At 45.7% G+C, this 19,257-nt stretch overlaps 1 protein-coding gene across 1 annotated transcript in view; it reads left to right on the top strand.

Annotated features, from left to right (window-relative positions):
* GLB1 (galactosidase beta 1) overlaps positions 1-19,257 on the top strand; it is an 84,028-nt gene that overhangs the window by 28,258 nt on the left and 36,513 nt on the right. Inside the window, exons 5-10 of the mRNA XM_056129383.1 lie at positions 136-230; positions 6,984-7,164; positions 10,996-11,054; positions 13,808-13,929; positions 14,007-14,047; positions 17,943-18,055. Coding sequence (XP_055985358.1) covers positions 136-230; positions 6,984-7,164; positions 10,996-11,054; positions 13,808-13,929; positions 14,007-14,047; positions 17,943-18,055 — 611 coding nt within the window. The remainder of the gene's footprint in view (positions 1-135; positions 231-6,983; positions 7,165-10,995; positions 11,055-13,807; positions 13,930-14,006; positions 14,048-17,942; positions 18,056-19,257) is intronic.

Below are 19,257 nucleotides of genomic sequence, written 5' to 3'. Positions count from 1 at the left end.
ACTTTTAGCACGTGTGGCAGGTTCCCTATGACAGGTCACGGGTGAATAGGGAATATAGAGCTGTGTATCGGTCTGGGTTGTGTGTTTGTACTGAAAAGGAGGTGATGTATATGATGGTGGGAATCTTCTTTCCAGATTACCTTGAGGCTGTGGACAAGTGGCTGGGAGTCCTGCTGCCCAAGATGAAGCCTCTCCTCTACCAGAATGGAGGCCCCATTATAACTGTGCAGGTAACCATGGCGATAAGCGTGCACGGAGGTGGGTGCTGGAGGAGGGTCCCCTCCCTCCTCAGTAGAGAGAAGGGCAACGCAGACTGGGCAGTGCTCAGTGTAGCTGTGCTGGCCTGATGGTTTAACCCTCAGGCTGGGGAATGTGGTGCTGCTCGGGCCCGGTGGTGCTACCCCTGCTGAGCTTTGGAGGGTAGGTGGTTCTGAGGATCCAACTCGGAGCCCTGGGCTTGCAAGGCAGGCACTCCAGCCCTTTCTGTTATTAATGGCCCTGAGTTGGCTTCTTTCAGAGTCAGTGCCAGGATAGCTCAGGGAGTTTCTGTGCAGCGTCTCTGGAAGTCGAGCTTCTGAATGCCTGTCTCATGCCAGACTCTGGGTAGTATGCCCTGCAAATCCATTTCAATTCTTCATCCACATTTTAATTTTATTTGATTATACTCATTTTTTTGGCATATCAAATACGCCACGGGTACAGTAACAAGTCTCACAATGGAGAAGTTACTGGTGCCCACTCGAGCAAATCGATGAACAACGGGTGGACAGTACTAAATACTCATTTAGTTTCATGATTGTCTTATTTAAATTTATTTATTTCACTTTATATGATTTCTTAATAATTAAGTTAACTAATTTCTAATATAATTATAAATTATATTTATAATATAACAAAATGGATTTATAATATAGTTAATAATATATAAATAATTATATATTATTTCATTTCTTTTTCATTGATTGGACTGGAGAGATAGCACAGCGGGTAGGGCACTTGCCTTGCGCATCAGCGACCTGGGTTCAATTCTTCCGCTCCTCTCGGAGAGCCTGGCAAGCTACCAAGAGTATCTCGCCCTCATGGCAAAGCCTGGCAAGCTACCCGTGACTTATTCAAAATGCTAAAAACAGTAACAACAATCTCACAGTTTGTTGTGAGACGTTACTGGTGTCCGCTTGAGCAAATCGATGATTAACGGAGGACAGTGACAATGACAGTGATTTCATTGATTTATGGTTTTGGTTTGGGGGTCATACCCAGCTGTGCTCAGGGCTTACTCCTGACTCCTAACAAGGCTCAGGAGACCATATGTGGTGTCAGGGATTAAACCTGGGTCAATCACATGCAAGGCATAGGCCTTCACCCCAGTACTATCTCTCTGGTCCCTTAATTAATGTATTCTTATTTAATTTAATGTACTAAAATATTTTGTCCTTTATTTATTTTAACTATTGTGGTATTCGTTTTTATTTTATTTATTTTCAGTTTATGTCTTTATTTTACTTTTTATCTTTCTTGTTTTATTGAATTTATTTAATTTTTTTTTCAGTTAAATTTTATTTCTAGGGCCAGGAATGTGGCTCAGATAGAGCACTTGCCTCTTTTATGTAGGGCTTAGATTTAATTCTCAGCACCATAAGGTCCCCCCAAGCACCATCAGGAGCTACCCCTGAGCAGTGATTTTTTATTGATTTACTTTTGTTTCTTGGGACCGCGTCCAGGTGCTCAGGGCTTAGGGTACCACATGCAATGCCAGGAATCTAACTGGGACCTTAACCCCTGTGCTAGCTCTCTAGTACAAGTAATTTTTAATTCATTCATTTTGTTTAGTTTGATGTTAGTTATTTTTGCGGGTGGTTGGGCACTCCCAGTGATATTCAGGGATTGTTTCTGCCTCTGTGCTCAGGTGTGATCCCTGTCAGAGCCCGGGGACCAATGTGGTGCCAGTGAAAAATTTTGATAATGCTCTGCTTCACATCTTTTTCAGGAGTAAGCACTCAGGGCTTTTACTCCTGGCTCTGTGCTCAAGGGTGACTCCTGGCAGTGCGTTGGGGACCTTACATGGTACCTTATATGAGTTCCACCATATGCAAGATGTTTTAGCTCTCTAGCTCAAGTTATTTTGAGATTTTGTTTTATATTTTAGATCTAAGTAAATTTTTTTTCTTATTTGATTTATCTATTTTAATTATTTATCTGATTTTATTTGCACTGTAATTTAAGTTACTTATTTCTATTTACTTTAGTACATTTTATTTTGTTTTTTTTTGCTTTTTGCTTTATTCAAATTTTGTAATTATTTTATTATTCTAACTTATTTCTGTTGATTATTTGTTTTAGACTTTAAATATATTTATTCTCATTTGTTTTTTATTTTTTGTCTTATTAATTTAATTTCAATTTTTGTAATTTTAATTTAATTTTGTATTTATTTTTACTTTATACTGTCACTGTCCTCCCATTGTTCATCGATTTGCTCGAGCAGACCCAGTAACGTCTCCATTGTGCGACTTTTTGTTACTGTGTTTGGCATATTGAATACTCTTGGTAGCTTGCCAGGCTCTCCAAGAGGGGCGGAGGAATCGAACCCGGCTCAGCTGGGCTGGCTGCACGCAAGGCAAACACCCTACCACTGTGCTATCACTCCAGCCCTTTATATCCTATTTTATTCTATACTATTATTGAATTTATATTTTATTTTTCATTTATTATATTTTTATAATTTGATAATAAATTTTACTGTGTTGTATTTTTAAATTATTTGATGTCTGTTATTTATTTTATTTTGCTTTTAATTGTCGCTTTAATTTATAATTACGCTTAATGCATTCGTTCTTTTATCATTTCCCTAACTTTTTTTTTGCTTTTTGGGTCACACCTGACGATGCACAGGGGTTCCTTCTGACTCTGCACTCAGGAATTACTTCTGGCGGTGCTCAGAGGACCATATGGGATGCTGGGAATTGAACCCGGGTCGGCTGCGTGCAAGGCAAAATGCCCTACCTGCTGTGCTAGCTCTCCAGCCCCTCCCTAACTATTTTAAAATTTAATTTTATTCACAAATCACAAATCATCCTGTTATTTGTCGATTGCCTCGAGCAGGCCCCAGTAACGTCTCCTTCATCCTAGCCCTGAGATTATATTCAAGGCTCTTTAGGAGAATGAGACCCATCATTGTTACTGGTATTTGGCATATTGGGTACGCCACGGGGAGTTTGCCGGACTCTGCCATGTGGGCAGGCTACATTCGGTAGCCTGCCAGTTTGTCCAAAGTAGGAGTGAGATAATAAGATATCATAATAAGATGTTGCGTGGCCGACAATTAATTATTCACTTAATTTTATTTTATTCAAAATTAGTTGCACCATATTAATTAATTATTTAATTAATTACCATATTAAACAATTAATTATTCACTTAATTTTATTTTATTTAAAATTAATTGTATCATTCATTTTATTTTAAAATGCATTTAAATTTATTTTATTATTAAATTTGTTTTTTTTTCTTTTTGGGTCACACCCAGCAATGCTCAGGGGTTATTCCTGGCTCTGCACTCAGGAATTATTCCTGGTGGTGCTTGTGCTTGGGGGACCATATGGGATGCCAGGGATTGAACTCAAGTCGGCTGCGTGCAAGGCAAACGCCCTACCCACTGTGCCATCACTCCAGCCCCGAAATTTGTATTGTTTCAAATTCATTCTATCTTACCTTTTTTTTTTTACTTTTTTTTTTTTTAATAATTTATTTCTTTATTGAATCACTGTGGGAAAAGTTACAGAGCTTTCGGGTTTAGGTCTCAGTCATGTAAATATCAAACACATTTCCCTTTACCAATACTTATTTTTAACCAGGAACCCCAATAGAACCCCACCTCCCACCCCTCCCAATTCCTGTGAGGCAGTTGAGTTCTACTTAATACTGTATCTACTTTGACTAGATACATTGTTTCGATAGAAGATGCACAATTATTGTTTAGGGTTTACGACCCCCCCACCCCCATCAGACATGCTGAAACAGCGTTGTGAAATGATTTGCTTTCTACAACTTGGTTTAAGAATAAAATGATGTCGCGCGGCCGCTATTGCAGCCGCGCGGTTTTGGATTTCTGCTATTTTACTTATTAACCCTGGAAGAATTTCTATTAAAAGTTAGATAGTTAAGAGATTGGTTTCTGTGCTCTGGAGTCGTGGCCGTGCAGGAGAGCCGCTCCTGGGGGGCAGCTGGCGACCTCGGTCGGGCGTGAAGGACGGCCCATTACGCCCCCCTTCCCATGAGGTCCCTGCCACTGCCCCCCCCCCTCGCGGCTCAAACCTGCTGTCCACAAGGCTCCGGTGCGGCCGCCATCTTTCTTTCCGTTTTTTACTTTTTTTTAAAATTTATTTTATTCATACTTTTTTCTTTTTGGGGTGTTTTGATCCCTATGCATAGAACCAGGAGTAAGCCCTGAGCATCACCAGGTATGGTTCCAAAACAAAACAGAATTTTAATTAAAATAAAATCTATTAAATTTTTTGTTTTCATATTTTATTTTATTAACTGAAGTTTAAGTTTAATAATTTGATTAATTTTTGTCTAATTTTATTCTATTATTTTAGGTTTAATTTTTTTAATTGGTTTTTGTTGGGTTTGTTTTGGTTTTTGGGTCACACCTCGCTGGTGGTCAGATCTAATCCCTGGCTCTACATTCAGGAATTATTCCTGATAGTGCTCAAGGAATCATATGGGGTGCCAGGGATCGAACCCAAGTTGGCTGCATACAAGGCAAGCACCCTACCTGCTCTACTGTCACTCTGGCCCAAATTTTGTTATTGTTTAATATATTTTATTTTCCTTAAATTTAATTTAATTTTATATTTTTATTTTATATTTTAATTCATTTGATTCATTTGACTCATTTTCAATCGGAATAATTTTCATACCAGGTTTCTGAGTTGAATTTTTTTAAGTTGCTCTGTGTCATAAACATTTAACTCTCATTAAGTATTCTTTGACATACAATTCATGGTTGCCCGACTTGTCATTGGGTCACTGTTTGGAAGTCTTCTGGGGTGACTTACTTGGCATGACTATAATCTCAGAACCTTCAGTCAGTGCCTCTGTTTGTCAGGCCTTGTAGCAGGTCACCTGATTTGTCCCATCTCTAAGTCCTCTGATCCCCACACTTCTCTGCCTGGCAGCCCTGGGCCCCACCACACCTGTGCACACATCACCTGCCTACCTTCCAGATGATTCTGGCAAAGACTGCAGGACTAAGCAAGGGAGGGGCTGGTCTAATGTTCCTGGTTTCTGTCTTTGGACCACACCCAGCAGTGCTCAGTGGTTACTCCTGGCTCTGTGCTCAGGAATTACTTCTAGCAGGCTTGGGGGTGGGGGTAGGGGGCATGTGAGAAGTCGAACCTATGTCACCTGCATGCAAGACTAGTGCCCTTCCCGCTTTACTATGGCTCCGGCTCCTGGTTTCTGTCTTAATTTGGGTGCAGAATCATGCTGACTTTGTCCCAGTTCCCAATGATCCAGAGCCTTGGGGTGCCCACGCAGACAAGCCATGTGTCAGCAACCAGGGCCAAAGTGATTCTTGTGAGGGTGTTTGGGACTCTTGTAGGTGCTGGACGCCCACCTGGTCCTTTATCCATTCTGATGATTCAACCACACGTGCTCATATTTTTTCCCCAGGGATTAGCTAAACCAGCGCCCACTAAGCTGGATTTTTATTTGTGGACACTTAGCTCAGTTTGTGCGAAGACTGCACCTTAAGTAAGTAAAGTGCAAATGCCTACTGATAATATCCAGGGTGAAAATAATTAGGAGTAGGCTTTGTCCACCCACATACTGCTCCATCCGATGACTGGAGCATTTCCCATGGGATAATAGCCCTGTTTATAGCCCTTATTACAGAAGAGCAGCAACTGTTAAGGTGTGTGGTGCTTCGTGGCTTCATTAAGGAGAAAGATGGGAACACTGGAATGCAGATCTGCAGGAGTGGCCTCTGGGAACACCCCATCAGTCTGGTTCATAAGCACTGGACCGTGGAACACAGCTGTGCCCGTTGTGATCATAGAAACTGTGGTTGCTCGGGTTTTCCAACAGCACGCCTGTTTGATAACGCTTATGTTATCAAAACAAAAACATAAGCCAAAGGCCTAAAATGTCTGCTCGCTGGCCCTTTTTTGAAAAAGTGTACAGACTAGGGAGAAACAATCCCTTACCCCCAAACACCAACCTCAAATTACACTTTTTCCCCCTTACAATTGGCAATAATAATAATAATAATAATAATCCATTCATCTATCATTGGACACCTAGGTTGATTCCATATCTTAGCTATTGTACTGAATGCACCAATGAATAATGGGGTGCACGATAATGTCCTAGGGGGAAATAATGTTCCAACTAGTGTATGTGACATGGTACCCCACTTTTAGGGCAGAAAACAAGGACTATATTATATGAGTATGTTGAGAGAGAGAGCAAAAGAGAGAGAGAGAGAGAAAGTGTGTGTGTGTGTGTGTGTGTGTGTGTGTGTGTGTGTGTGTGTGTGTGTGTTGATCAGGAAGAATACCAAAATGTTAACTGTAGTTATTTCTGAATAATCAATTTAACAGATTCCCCCCTCCTTCCATTTTCTACATTTCTAACACAGAAAGGTCTTCTTTAGGTAATAGAAGATTCTCCCCTACCACGGAGAGAATCTCCCCTACAATCTCCGTGGTAGGGGAGAATCTCTACAATGTGAGAATTAGCTGGGTCATTTTTCAGTTTTTTGTTTTGTTTTGTTTTTTGTTTTTGCTTATTCTGGGTGGCGGTGATTTGTACACCGATTTGCTCTTTGGAAAATGAGTTTGGGGGACTGAGCTGAGTGTAGGAGATATTTTTGGCTAGCATCTTAGCAGATGTCCAGGTACTTTCTCTAAACTCAGGAGCGCCTTGGGCGGACAGCCTAGGCATCTTCTGACTTTTCCCTCTTCATCTTCCATTTGCAGGTGGAGAATGAGTATGGCAGCTATTTTACCTGCGATTATGATTACCTGCGCTTCCTGGCGAAACGCTTCAGGGAACACCTGGGTGAGGACGTGGTTCTCTTCACCACAGATGGAGCGAATGAAAAGTTTCTGCAGTGCGGGGCACTGCAGGGGCTGTTCGCCACAGTCGACTTCGGAGCAGGTTGGTGTTTGTAGTAACAGAAAACCCAGCTGGCACCTCTGGGCCTTTTTCTAGTGTCTTTCTTTCAGTCTATACTTCTGGATAAGCAGTGTTTTATATCTACTTGCAGTGCTGGGGATTGAACACAGAGGCCAATACATGTCAAAAGCACGTGGTCTAAGGCTGAAAAGATAGTATATATGATCTATCACTGAGCTGGTTTTAAGCTGTTTTTGTGTTTGATCTTTTTGGGGGAAGGGGCGGTGTTGTTGAGCCACACCTAGCTGTGCTCAGGGATTACTTTTGGTTCTGCACTCAGAGATCATTTTGGGGGCTCAGGAGACCATATGGGATGCTGGGGATTGAACTGGGGTCAGCCACATGCAAGGCAAGTGCCCTACTTGCTATACTGTCTCTTCCCCAGTTTTAAGCTGTTTTGATGAGCATATTGAATAAGAGTTCTCAAATTTGCCTTTCTACAGTGACAGATAAACTAGGATCATTGATAAAGGACCCCATCCCTGCAAAGGTTATTGACTGATTTGTACAAGAGCTGATTTTTTTTTTTTTTTTGCTTTTTTGGGTCACACCCAGCGATGCTCAGAGGTTATTCCTGGCTCTGCACTCAGGAATTCCTCCAGGCAGTGCTTGGGGGACCATATGGGATGCCAGGGATCGAATCCAGGTCGGCCACGTGCAAGGCAAACGCCCTACCCGCTGTGCTATCGCTCCAGCCCCACAAGAGCTGATTTAAGTTAAGCTTGTACAGTTAAGCTCATTTGTACAGGAGCTTTGTTCTCAGAACATCCCACCCCCACCCCTACCCCCTGCTATGGCACCAACCCAGAACCTAAGTGCTATTCTCTGTGGGCTCAGTGGCTCAGGGCAGCTATGAAAGACTGAACCCTGAAGCATTTGCTTTCGGGGTGTTCTCAGCTTTTCTTACCTGCCACTGCCTTCCTATACATGCCACTGTCCCCATCTTGCTGGAGCACATCGTGCTTTGCATGCAGAAGACCTGGGTTCGATTCCCAGCACTGCTGAGTCCCTTGAGCACCACCATGAGCCTGCCCAGTACTGACAGGTGTGACCCAAAAGAAAAAGCAGGAGAACAAACAAAAATGGCCAACTGCAATCTTTGAATCGAGTCTATAGGTTTTGATTTGCTTTGGGGGCCTCATCCAACTAGTGCTCAGGGGTTACTCCTAACTCTGCACTCAGGAATTACTCCTGGCTCACTGGGGATCACATGGGGTGCCAGGAATTGAACCGGGGTCAACCAACTGTAAGGCAAGCCTCCTACCCACTGTACTCTGGCCCCCTTAAGTCTGTAGTTTAAAAAGTAGCTTTTCCTGATTTTTATCATTGTCTACTGTTTATTCTGTGCTCTCAGGGAATACCACTCAAGCATTTAGGTACAAAGGCCCACCATGTCTGGTGTTTACTCCCAAATGGCTGAGAAGAAAATATCATATATTTATAGAGAAACTAATAAAGATGGGTAAAATGTTAACAACTGGGCCATCAACAGAAAAGGAATATTCTTCAAAATCATTCTTTGTCCTATTCTCACAACTTTTCTAGAAGTTGGAAATGAGATCAAAACAAAAAGTCCCCCAGCCCCACTTTTCCCCCACCAAAAGCAGCTTTTCCAGTAGCACAGAGATCACTGCTTCCCCTGCCGACTAAGACGCTCGCCCTCACTGCATGCACGCCCTCACCTGCTCTGGAGGTGCATGTGCAGAAGATGCATTTGCAGCACTTCCTCCACATCATCAAACAAGGATGACTGAGCCAGGGACACTCTCAAAGAGCTGGAGCACATGGTTTGCATGCTGGAGGCCTAGGTTCAATGCCTGGCACCTCATAGTGCCCCAGGGATTGAATTGACTTGCGATGAACTGAGTGTGTCTAGGACTGTGGGACCTTGCTCAGAGCATTTAGTAAGGAAGTCACTCATGTCCAGAGAGCTGCACAGGAAATGCCGTGCTGGTTGCCACCTGCTCTGGCACACTCCTACCTCAGGGGGGTAAATGCACTTGCATTTCCATGTGGAGGAATCCACTGATGATCACTGGATTGTTAGGACAAGGAGTGACAGCATCTGCAGCTGGGGCTTATGAGACAAATCGCTGGTGTGCCTGGGCCAGGAACTTGAGCACTTCTGCTTCTTTTGCCTCTCTTTTGGTTTAATTTTAGTGTTTGGGTCACTCCTGGTAGAGCTCAGGACTGACTCCTGGCTCTGCTCTCAGGGATCACTCCCGGCAGGGCTTGAGGGACCCTATGAGTTGCCTGGGAATGAACCCAGGTCAGCTGCATGCAAAGCAAGTGCCCTATTCAATATACCATCTCTCCAACTCCAGCTTTGCTTTCTTTGTGTCTTAATCATTTTTTTTTTGTTTCTTTGGGGAGGAGGGGGGCATGCCCAGAGGTATTCAGGGGCTACTCCTAGTTTCGCACTCAGAGTTGCTCCTAGTGATGCTCAGGGGACCAGTTGGTGCCAGGAGGGACCCAGTACTATTTCTGAGTACTTAATTCATTTATTTGTCTATATGATTATGTATTCACAGGATTTTTATTGTTGTTAGTTTTGGTGTTTTTTTTTTCCTCTCCAGAGATGTAACTCAGAGTCTCCCACGTGCAAAGCATGAGCTCTCTGCACCGAGCTGCATCCAGGGTCCAGCAGGGTTTGTTTTCCAGTGTCCTGGTTGTGAGGTTTGGGTTCTCAGGGTCCTCTGCTCTTGTCAGAGAGACTCTTCCTGCTGGCTCTTTCACTGACGTGGCAGGACCTAACTCTTCTTTTTTTTTTTTTGCTTTTTGGGTCACACCCAGCGATGCTCAGGCGTTACTTCTGGCTTTGCACTCAGGAATTACTCCTGGCGGTGCTCAGAGGACCATATGGGATGCTGGGAATCAAACCCGGGTCGGCCACGTGCAAGGCAAACGCCCTACCTGCTGTGCTATCGCTCCTGCCCCGGGGCCTTACTCTTCTGCACAGGAATTCTTCTACTTGCTGGAGGGGGAAGGGAGAGTGGGGACTCTGGGAGGCAAGGCAAAGCTCAAATATCCACATGGAAAGCTTCAGGAGGAAAAATTAAGAGCCAGGAGCCTAAGATGGCCGATGAGCCCAGATTGAAATGAAAATTCAGAGTGTGCACATGTATTCAGGACCAATGCAGTGAAGTCACCTTCATCTCTTGAGCAAGGATCTGTGACACTTTCCTGAGGGTGGCACTATGGGGGCTATGAGGCACACAGGTCCATTCAGGAGGAATCATCTGATCAATGGAGGTACATGTGTAGAGACCAGAACACATGGGTTGGAGAGTTAGCACTATGCCTTGCATACAGCTGACCCAGATTCAATTCCCAGCACAGGGTTTGATCATAGGAGTGATCCCTGAGCACTATGTTTGGGTTTGGAGTCACAGGCCCCTCCTCCACATGTGACCCCAAACATAGGAGTGATCCCTGAGCACAGAGCCAGGAGTAAGCCCAGAGCACCACAAGCATGGACCAGAAAACAAAACTCAAAACCAAACAAGAACAGAGGCCAGGAGCCCAGACTCCATGAAAACACAGACAAAGATGCCAGGCTTGTGACTGTGCTCAGGAAGGGCCTGGGACCTACTCAGGGTGGAAGCCAATGTTCTCTGTCCACCACCTCATCCCTCACCTTCTGCCAAATGGACAGTCTGGGCCCAGCCCAGAGCTCACTTGCTTTTTTTTTTTTTTTAACCAATGGGGTGTGCAGAAGGACAGGGGCCTCAGGCTCCCGCCTCTGAAGGTCTCTTTTTTATTCAACTTCTTGTTTCCATCATTGACCTTTCTCTCCCCTCTCATAATTCTCAGGTACCAACATCACAGCTGCTTTCCTGACCCAGAGGAAGAGTGAGCCCAAAGGACCCTTGGTAAGCCGTAGGGTGAGGTGGATGAGGTGTAGAGGCTGTTGGCTTGAGCTGACTTCGTCTTGGCTATTGGGAACTCCAGCAATGAGCTGTGGTAGGGTCAGGTCATTCTTTGGCTTGTCTGGCTTCACTCTTGGGTCAGCAGCCGATGGGATTATGGCACATGATCTGCTGAGCCCACAAGCTCTGACCTCACACCTCACACGGAGCTTGGCGTCTATTAGTGTCAAAACAACCAGTACAGTTGGGATAGAGTGAAGAAGGATCCTTTGTCCCGGTTGCTGGGAATATGCCTCTGTGGAAAAAGAGTTTGGAGAATTCTCCACAAGTTAAATATTGAACTGCCATAATGACCCAGCGACCCCATTCCTTGGCATCTGTCCCAAGAACACAAAAAGCCTGAACTCAAAGGAAGATGCGAGCCTGTGTTCATTGCAGCATCAAGCACAATCGCCAAGATAGGAAAGCAATCCAAATGCCCAGCAGCAGAGGAGTGCGAAAGGAAGCTGGTGTATGTGCACAGTGGAATATATCACACAGCCCTGTGACATCATGCTGTTTGCTCCAATGCAGATGCAGCTAGAAGGTGTCAAGTTAAGCTAAATAAGAGGGAGGACAAATACCTGATGACCTCATTCCTTTGTAGTGTATAAAAAAAATGCAAGGGAATAGACCATGTCTAATAACAGACCCTTGGTCTTCTGTGGGGATGGGGGGGAAGTTGGGTAACACCTGTAGGTACTCAAGGCTTAGGTACTGGCTCCGCGCCCAGGGATCATTCTTTTTGGTGCTCAGTGGGCCATATGAAATGAACCCCAGGTTGGCCGTGTGCAAAGCAAATATCCTACCCACTGTTCTAATCCCTCCAGCCCCAGATTCTTGGTCTTTGACTACAGCCGTGGTGGTGAAGAAGAAGAAGCTGACTTAAAGTGACATAGAGAATTAAAAAAAAAAAGTGACATAAAGACAATGGTGCAAGGTCTGACACTTTGGTGGTGCTAAAGGTGCAGTGATTTACACACCAAAAGATAGCACTAATGCTCTAATAACCACGTTTCCTCAACTGTGATTGGAAAAAATAATTTGTTTTTATATTTCTTTATTAGTGAATCACCGTGAGGTACTGTTACATGCTTACAAACTTTCGTGTTTGCATTTCAGTCATACAATGATCGGGTACCCATCCCTCCACCAGTGCCCATTTTCCATGACCAATGATCCCAGTATCCCTCCCACCCCAATCCCCCACCCCGCCTCTGTGGTAGGGCATTCCCTTTTGTTCTCTCCCACCTTTTGGGTATTGTGATTTGCAAAAGAGGTATTGAATGGCCATCATGTTTGGTCTATAGTCTATTTTAGGCAGCTCCCAAACCGAGCGGGTCCTCCCAGCATCCTTTACTTGGTGTTCCCTTCTGTCTCTGAGAGCTGCCTTTTCCCCTAGCATGTGAGGCCGGCTTCCAAGACATAGAGCAAACTTCCTGGTCCTTATCTCTACTATTCTTGGGTGTTAGTTTCCTATTCTGTTACTTTATATTCCACAGATGAATTCAATCTTTTTATGTCTGTTCTCCTCTTTCTGACTTATTTCATTTAACATACTTTCCATGTTGATCCACAATATATGAAAATTTCATGACTTCATCTTTTTTAACAGCTACATAGTATTCTATTGTGTAGATGTACCAGAGTTTCTTTAACCAGTCATCTGTTCTCCGGCACACCAGTTTTTTCCAGATTTTGGCTATTGTAAACAGTGCAGCAATGAACATACAAATGCAGATGTCATTTCTACTGTACTTTTTTGCCTTTCCGGAATATATTCCCAGTAGTGGTATTACTGGGTCAAATGGGAGCTCAAGTTCTGATTTTTTTGAGAAGCGACCATACTGTTTCCTGAAAAGGCTGAACCAGTAGCATTCCCACCAGCTGAAAAAAAAAATTTAAGGCAAAAACTAAGGAGGGGGAGGGCGGCTGAGCACAGAGGATAGTGCTTTTGCCTTGCATGCAGTCACCCTGGGTTCGATTCCCAGCTTCCCATATGGTCCCCTGAGCACTGCCAGAGGTATTCCTGAGGGCAGAGCCAGGAGTAACCCCTGTGCATAGCTGGGTATGACCCAAAAAGCAAAAAAAAAAAAAAAACCAAGGGGGATCGGGTGTAGTTCAGAGCTCTTGTGCCTCTCTTGGGCACCATCCAAATGATCACCAGTAGTACATGGTCCCCTGAGTATTGCCAAGTACAGCCCTGGAGGCCGCAGGATGATCCACCTAGGGGCACCATGTCCTTGGGCCCCGAGCACTGACTGAGAGCACCCCAGAACCCTGAGGACCACTTGGGAGTCCCTGCCCCCACTAAGAGAGCCAAAATAAAAAGGGGAAAAAAAAGAACAGCCTTTTCTGAATCTGGTTAGTGAGCACTGCAGAACACACCCACACAGAGAGGACCTATGCCAAGACCCCTCAAAATGACCCTCTCTCCATTTCTGGGCCAAGGGCTTAGCAGGGTAATGCCCCAAAGAAGCAGGAAATGTCTGGGGGCTTCTAGGCAGAAGAACCGATAGGTGAACCCACTTGACATGAACCTGGTACTGGGCAATGGTTTTGTCAAGAGTCCTCTCTGTTCCCTACCCCTGGAGATGAATACATCTCATCTCCCCCTTCTACCTACTCCTTAGGGAAGAAGCTAGGTCGCCAGCTACAGGAAAGCACCGCCTTGGAAGGTTTAAGTCTATCCTAAGTTCTTCCCTTTTTCTTTTCAGGTCAATTCTGAATTCTACACTGGCTGGATTGACCACTGGGGCTCACCTCACTCAACAGTCAGCACCAAAGCTATCGTCTCCTCTCTCTCCGAGATGCTGGCCCAGGGAGCAAATGTGAACATGTGAGTGCCAGTTCTGGAGGAGAGGGTGCCCACCACACCACAGCCCGCAGTCACTGCTGTCTCTTGTTTTCTTGTAGGTACATGTTTATAGGTGGGACCAATTTTGGCTATTGGAATGGTAAGAGCAATTTAATGTCTGTTTGTGGAAGCTTTGCTAGAATATTTCTGGGGCTTAATGTTAGGGGGAGGAAGCTGTGGATAGTTTTTTATTTCGTTTTTGTTTGTCTCCTAAATTTTCTTTTCTTTTCCCTTTTTTTTTTTTTTTTTTTTTTTGCGTTTTGGGTTACACCTGGTGAAACTCAGGGGTAACTCTGACAGTGCTCGGGAGACCATATGGGATGTTGAGGATTGAATCTGTGTCAGCTGTGTGCAAAGCAAATGCTCTTCCTGCTGTATTACCGTTCCAGCCCTATCTCCTAAATTTTCTCGTATCTATGAAGTGTCTTTTTTTTTTTTTTTTTTTTTTTTGCTTTTTGGGTCACACCTGGCGATGCATATGGGTTACTCCTGGCTCTGCACTCAGGAGTTACTCCTGGCGGTGCTCAGGGGACCATATGGGATGCTGGGAATCGAACCCGGGTTGGCCGCGTGCAAGGCAAACACCCTACCCGCTGTGCTATCTCCCCAGCCCCTATGAAGTGTCTTTATCATTTTAAAAATCAAGGTCAAGAGAGAGAGCTCAATGGGCTGATTGCATTCTTTACTTTGGGCCTTTTGGGTTTCTTTTTTTTGTAGGGGATGGAGCGATAGCACAACAAATAGGGCATTTGCCTTGCACATAGCCGAACAGGTCAACCCGAGTTCGATTTCTCCGCCCCTCTTGGAGAGCCCGGCAAGCTACCGAGAGTATCTCGCCTGCGCAGCAGAGCCTGGCAAGCTCCACGTGACATATTCAATATGCCGAACACAGTAACAACAAGTCTCACAATGTTACCTGGCCTGCTCGAGCAAATTGATGAACAACGGGAGGACAGGGACAGGGGTGCCACATCTGTGGTACTTATGGCTTATTCCTGGCTCTGCGCTCAGGGGTTGATGGTGGCAGGCTCAGGGCACCATAAGGGGTGCCAGGCATCTAACCCAGGTTGGCAATGTGCAAGATAAACGCCCTACCCACTGTACTGTCCCTCTGGCCCCTGAGTGCATTCTTTGCATGTGGGAGTCAGGTTCAGTCCCCAGCACTGTATAGAGGCCCAGGAGCATTGCCAGGAGCAACTCCAAGCACAGAGCTGGGAACAGTCTCTGAAAACTTCCAGGTGGGACCCAAAAAACAAACGAAAAAGGAACTAAAGAGATAGGCTAGAGCTTAAGGCACTGTCTTATATGTGGCCAGCTCCGGTTTAATCCCCCAGCACAACACCTGGTCTCCTGAGCCCCACCAGGAGTGATCCCTGAGGTGTGCACCTCCCCCAACCCCCTCCCCGCCCACACACACACAAGGAAGAAGAAGAAGAAATTAAAAAAAGACTATAACAACCTGGCATTTTAACTCAGCAGGTTAGCGCGTAATGCAGATGTGATTACAACTTTAGTCTTCTTAAGAAATCTTGATTTTTTTTTAATTTGGGGCCACATCTGGCAACACTCAGGGATCATCTACTTGATGTACTAGTGCTGTAGCCCCTTAAGACATTTTTTATAGGATACTACTTACAGACCCTCCCGGCTGGCCTGACTGCTGGCCCTCAGTGCTCACTCTACTGCTGGCCCTGACTGCTGACCCTCAGTGCTGGCCATGATTAATAAGGAAGGGGAAGGGGAGTAGAACTGGGCCAATAAAAGATCAGATCTTTGAAAATGTAGTTTCTGTGCAGAGAATTAACAGAAGAGAATTGGAGGGTTCCCAATCCATCACTTACCTATTAGCACCCAAGAATCATGCAAGGGAGCTCCATGATTTGGGAGCTTGTCCAGGGAGGTGGCTATCCACACAACCCTGCAGGAACTTGATCAGAATTTCTACTTTGTGTATGTAAAAATGAGATCGGATGTGAGAATGTTCTAGTTTGTTCCTGCCTTTGTGCACTGCCAGGGCTCTCTGGGTCTGTGTGTGTGTTAGAGAGGAGTGTATGTTTGCGGTAGCCCTGAGCTGCTGCACCATGGTCACATGTCACTTCCCCTGGCAGCCAGCTAGAAAGGCGACTCTTGTGCCCAGCTTAAGATCTTGCCAAGGGGCTAGAGCAATAGCACAGCGGGTAGGGCATTTGCCTTGCACACGGCCGACCTGAGTTCAATTCCCAGCATCCCATATGGTCCCCTGAGCACCACCAGGAGTAATTCCTGAGTGCAGAGCCAGGAGATCCCCAGGTGTGACTGCCAAAAAAGAAAAAAAAAAGACCTTGCCAAGTCAGAGTCCCCAGAGCGGCCCAGGAATCTGGGTTTGAATGAGCCTCCCCACACACGACTCTAATTGCTGGCAACAGGATCCTACCTAGTATTGCACATGACCTTAAACCTCACCTGTGGAAAAGTTTGGAGTCTCCATCCTCAAGTTTGGAGGCTCTGCCCTCTGACAGTCACTGCCAGGCCCTTGGCTTCTCTCCTTTTCTTTCAACAGCATTGGCATTACTCACGGGTCTCTCCTACGGGTCATATTCCCTGGGAAAAGACTCTGAGATTCCCCCATGGGGAGTGGACTAGGGCAATGCTCACGAATGTGGGTGCAAGCCAAGGAAGAAGAAGGAGCTAGGCTGTGAGGCAGTGTCTGTCAGCTGTGACTCAGGTACCAGGGAGAGAGCACAGCCCGGGAAGGTGCTTGCCTTGACGCAGCCAAGCACTGTATATGGCCCCCAAGCCCCACAAGAAGTGATCCCTGGGGGCTGGAGCGATAGTATAGTGGGTAGGGTGTTTGCCTTGCACGGGGCCAACCCGGGTTTGACTTCCAGCATCCCATATGGTCCCCCAACACTTCCAGGAATAATTCCTGAGTGCAGAGCCAGGAGTAACCCCTGAGCATCACTGGGTGTGACCCAAAAGAGAAAAAAAAAAAGAAGTGATCCCTGAGAACAGAGCCAGGAGGAAGCCCTGAACACTGCCAGGTTTCCCCCCACCCCCAATAAAAAGCAGGGGGCTCTGACGATTCTAGAGGGAGCATGGACTTGGGAAAAGGTCCTTTGAGACAAAGGAACCCAATTGTTATCACTCCGCATTGGTTGGTTCTGGAAAGCCCACCGGCTCTTCATTCATCCATAACCCCATGTTAGTTCAGTGTTGGCTATGAGCTTTCCCAGAGGGTCTGAGTATTGGCCAAGGGTGGGGTGTTCCCAGCACTGAACACAGCAAAGGGTCCTGAAAGGGCATTTCAAAGACACCCCACAGAGCCCCCCTGCCAAGGTTTTCTGGAAATCTCTGGGCTGATGGGTAACAGTGCCATCTCCCCGGTTTGGCTTGGTAACCCCCCTCAGTGGTTCCCAGCCACTCCATAGACCCTGCCACGTGTCTCCACCCTGATATTTGTGGATGCACACCATCTGGAAAGAACCCAAGCTGCCGAGTTCCCAGACAGTGACCGGTGTGGTGCCACTCCTGGGCATGAGACATAGAGTGGGTTTGCCAGGAAGCTTACCTGAGGGTGCTGGGACCCGCTGACTTTGTGAACTCAGGCTGAGGAAGTGGACAGAGAAAAGGCCGTGTAGATGCTCAGGAACTGGCCAAGTGCCACCTATTCAAAGAAACGCATTTCTCTAAAGTCCCCTTTGTCATTTAAATACCAGATCATGTGTGTCCTTTCTGTTTTATTTTTGTTTGGGGCCACATCTGGTGATGCTCCGGACTTACTCCTGGCTCTGCTCAGGAATTACCGCTGGCAGCGCTCAAGGGACTATATGAGATGCCAGGGATTGAACACAGGATGACCTCTTGCACGGCAGACACGCCCAGCCATACTATTGCTCCAGCTCTGTATCTGTCCCTTCTTTTCTCCCTCTACAGTGCCAGCTGTGCTCATGAGTATCAAAGAATGTCCCCAGGGTCACACACGGGTAGTGACAAGTGGTGTGTTCTTTGTCTCCTAGGGGCCAACCTGCCGTACCAAGCCCAGCCCACCAGCTATGATTACGACGCCCCACTGAGCGAGGCAGGGGATCTCACCGAGAAGTACTACGCTCTGCGAGATGTTATTGGGAAGGTGAGTCTTGTGCGGGTTGTGGAGTGTGGCCCGCCTCACTCTTGCCTTCCTAGAGGCTGCGTGTTCAAGAGGCAAGGACAGAGCTGATGGATAGACCCACCTGGACCCAACTGCTGTGAGAGAGGCTGGTTTATTCTCTTGTAGAACTGAGACAACAGCAGGACAAACAGAATATAAGTGGGGCCAGAGTGATAGTCCCGTGGGTAAGGCACATGCCTTGTAGGTGGCTGACCTGAGGTTCATTCTCCAGCGCTGACCCAGGTTCAGTCTCCAAGACTCTCATGTGATCCCCCAAGCAGTGCCAGGAGTGATCCCTGAGCACAGAGCCAGGAGTAAATTCTTTTTTTGTTATTTTTTGCTTTGTGGGGTCACAACGGGGAGGCAAGGGGTTACTCCTGGCTCCACATTACACCTGGCTCTGCTCAGAGAACCATATGGGATGCTGGGAATTGAACCCGGGTCAGCCGCAGGAAAGGCAAGCGCCCTACCTGCTGTGCTGTAGCTCCAGCCCCGAAGTAAGTTCTAAGCACCGCCAGGAGTGGCCCAGAGTAAATAATTAAATTGAAAGAACATCAGTACAGGGTCCAGGACCATCCTGATCCATCTTATCTGACATGTGACCACCATGACTGTTATTTATGTAGTAGGTGAGAAAATGTTCGTGACTAGCTCTTTCTAGTCAGAAAAACCTCTACTTTGCAGCCTGAGCTCAACCCCATCAACATAGTAACCTACCAAGGCATCTAAAGCAGCAGGTGGGGTTTCCTGTCTCTGCTGTGGGTTGGGGGAAAAAAAAATACAAAGCAAAAAACCAAAGTTTTTCTGCTCAGTCACCTGAGTTTTGAAGTTAAAAAAAAAGAGCTTTTTTATTAAAACTCTTTTAAATAATCATCCGTTTTTCTAACCCAGTAGTCTTAAAATGTGTATCTAACCAGTTTTCTTCCATAAAATAAAATGGAAGACAGCCAATTGCTTAATAGTTCAGGTTCCTTAACATGGATTAACACATTGACACAGAATGTACCACCCATGGTTCACACCTGAATGTAGTTTAATTAACACAGAGTACAGCACCAGTGCCAACTGTTAACAGCATTTATGTTCTCAGTGAAATTGGAGACGATGTCTGCTGTAAAATGGAGGAGAAACCACCAGGGTCTCTATTAGGCAGTAAAAAGAAAAGATCAGAGTGTGAGAACAGG

The sequence above is a fragment of the Sorex fumeus genome, unplaced genomic scaffold, assembly GCF_029834395.1.
Source record: "Sorex fumeus unplaced genomic scaffold, SorFum_2.1 ptg000072l, whole genome shotgun sequence".
In the NCBI taxonomy this organism is placed as follows: domain Eukaryota; kingdom Metazoa; phylum Chordata; class Mammalia; order Eulipotyphla; family Soricidae; genus Sorex; species Sorex fumeus.
The sequence above is the reverse complement of the archived record's forward strand: the minus strand, read 5'-3'. Positions and strand labels throughout refer to the sequence as shown.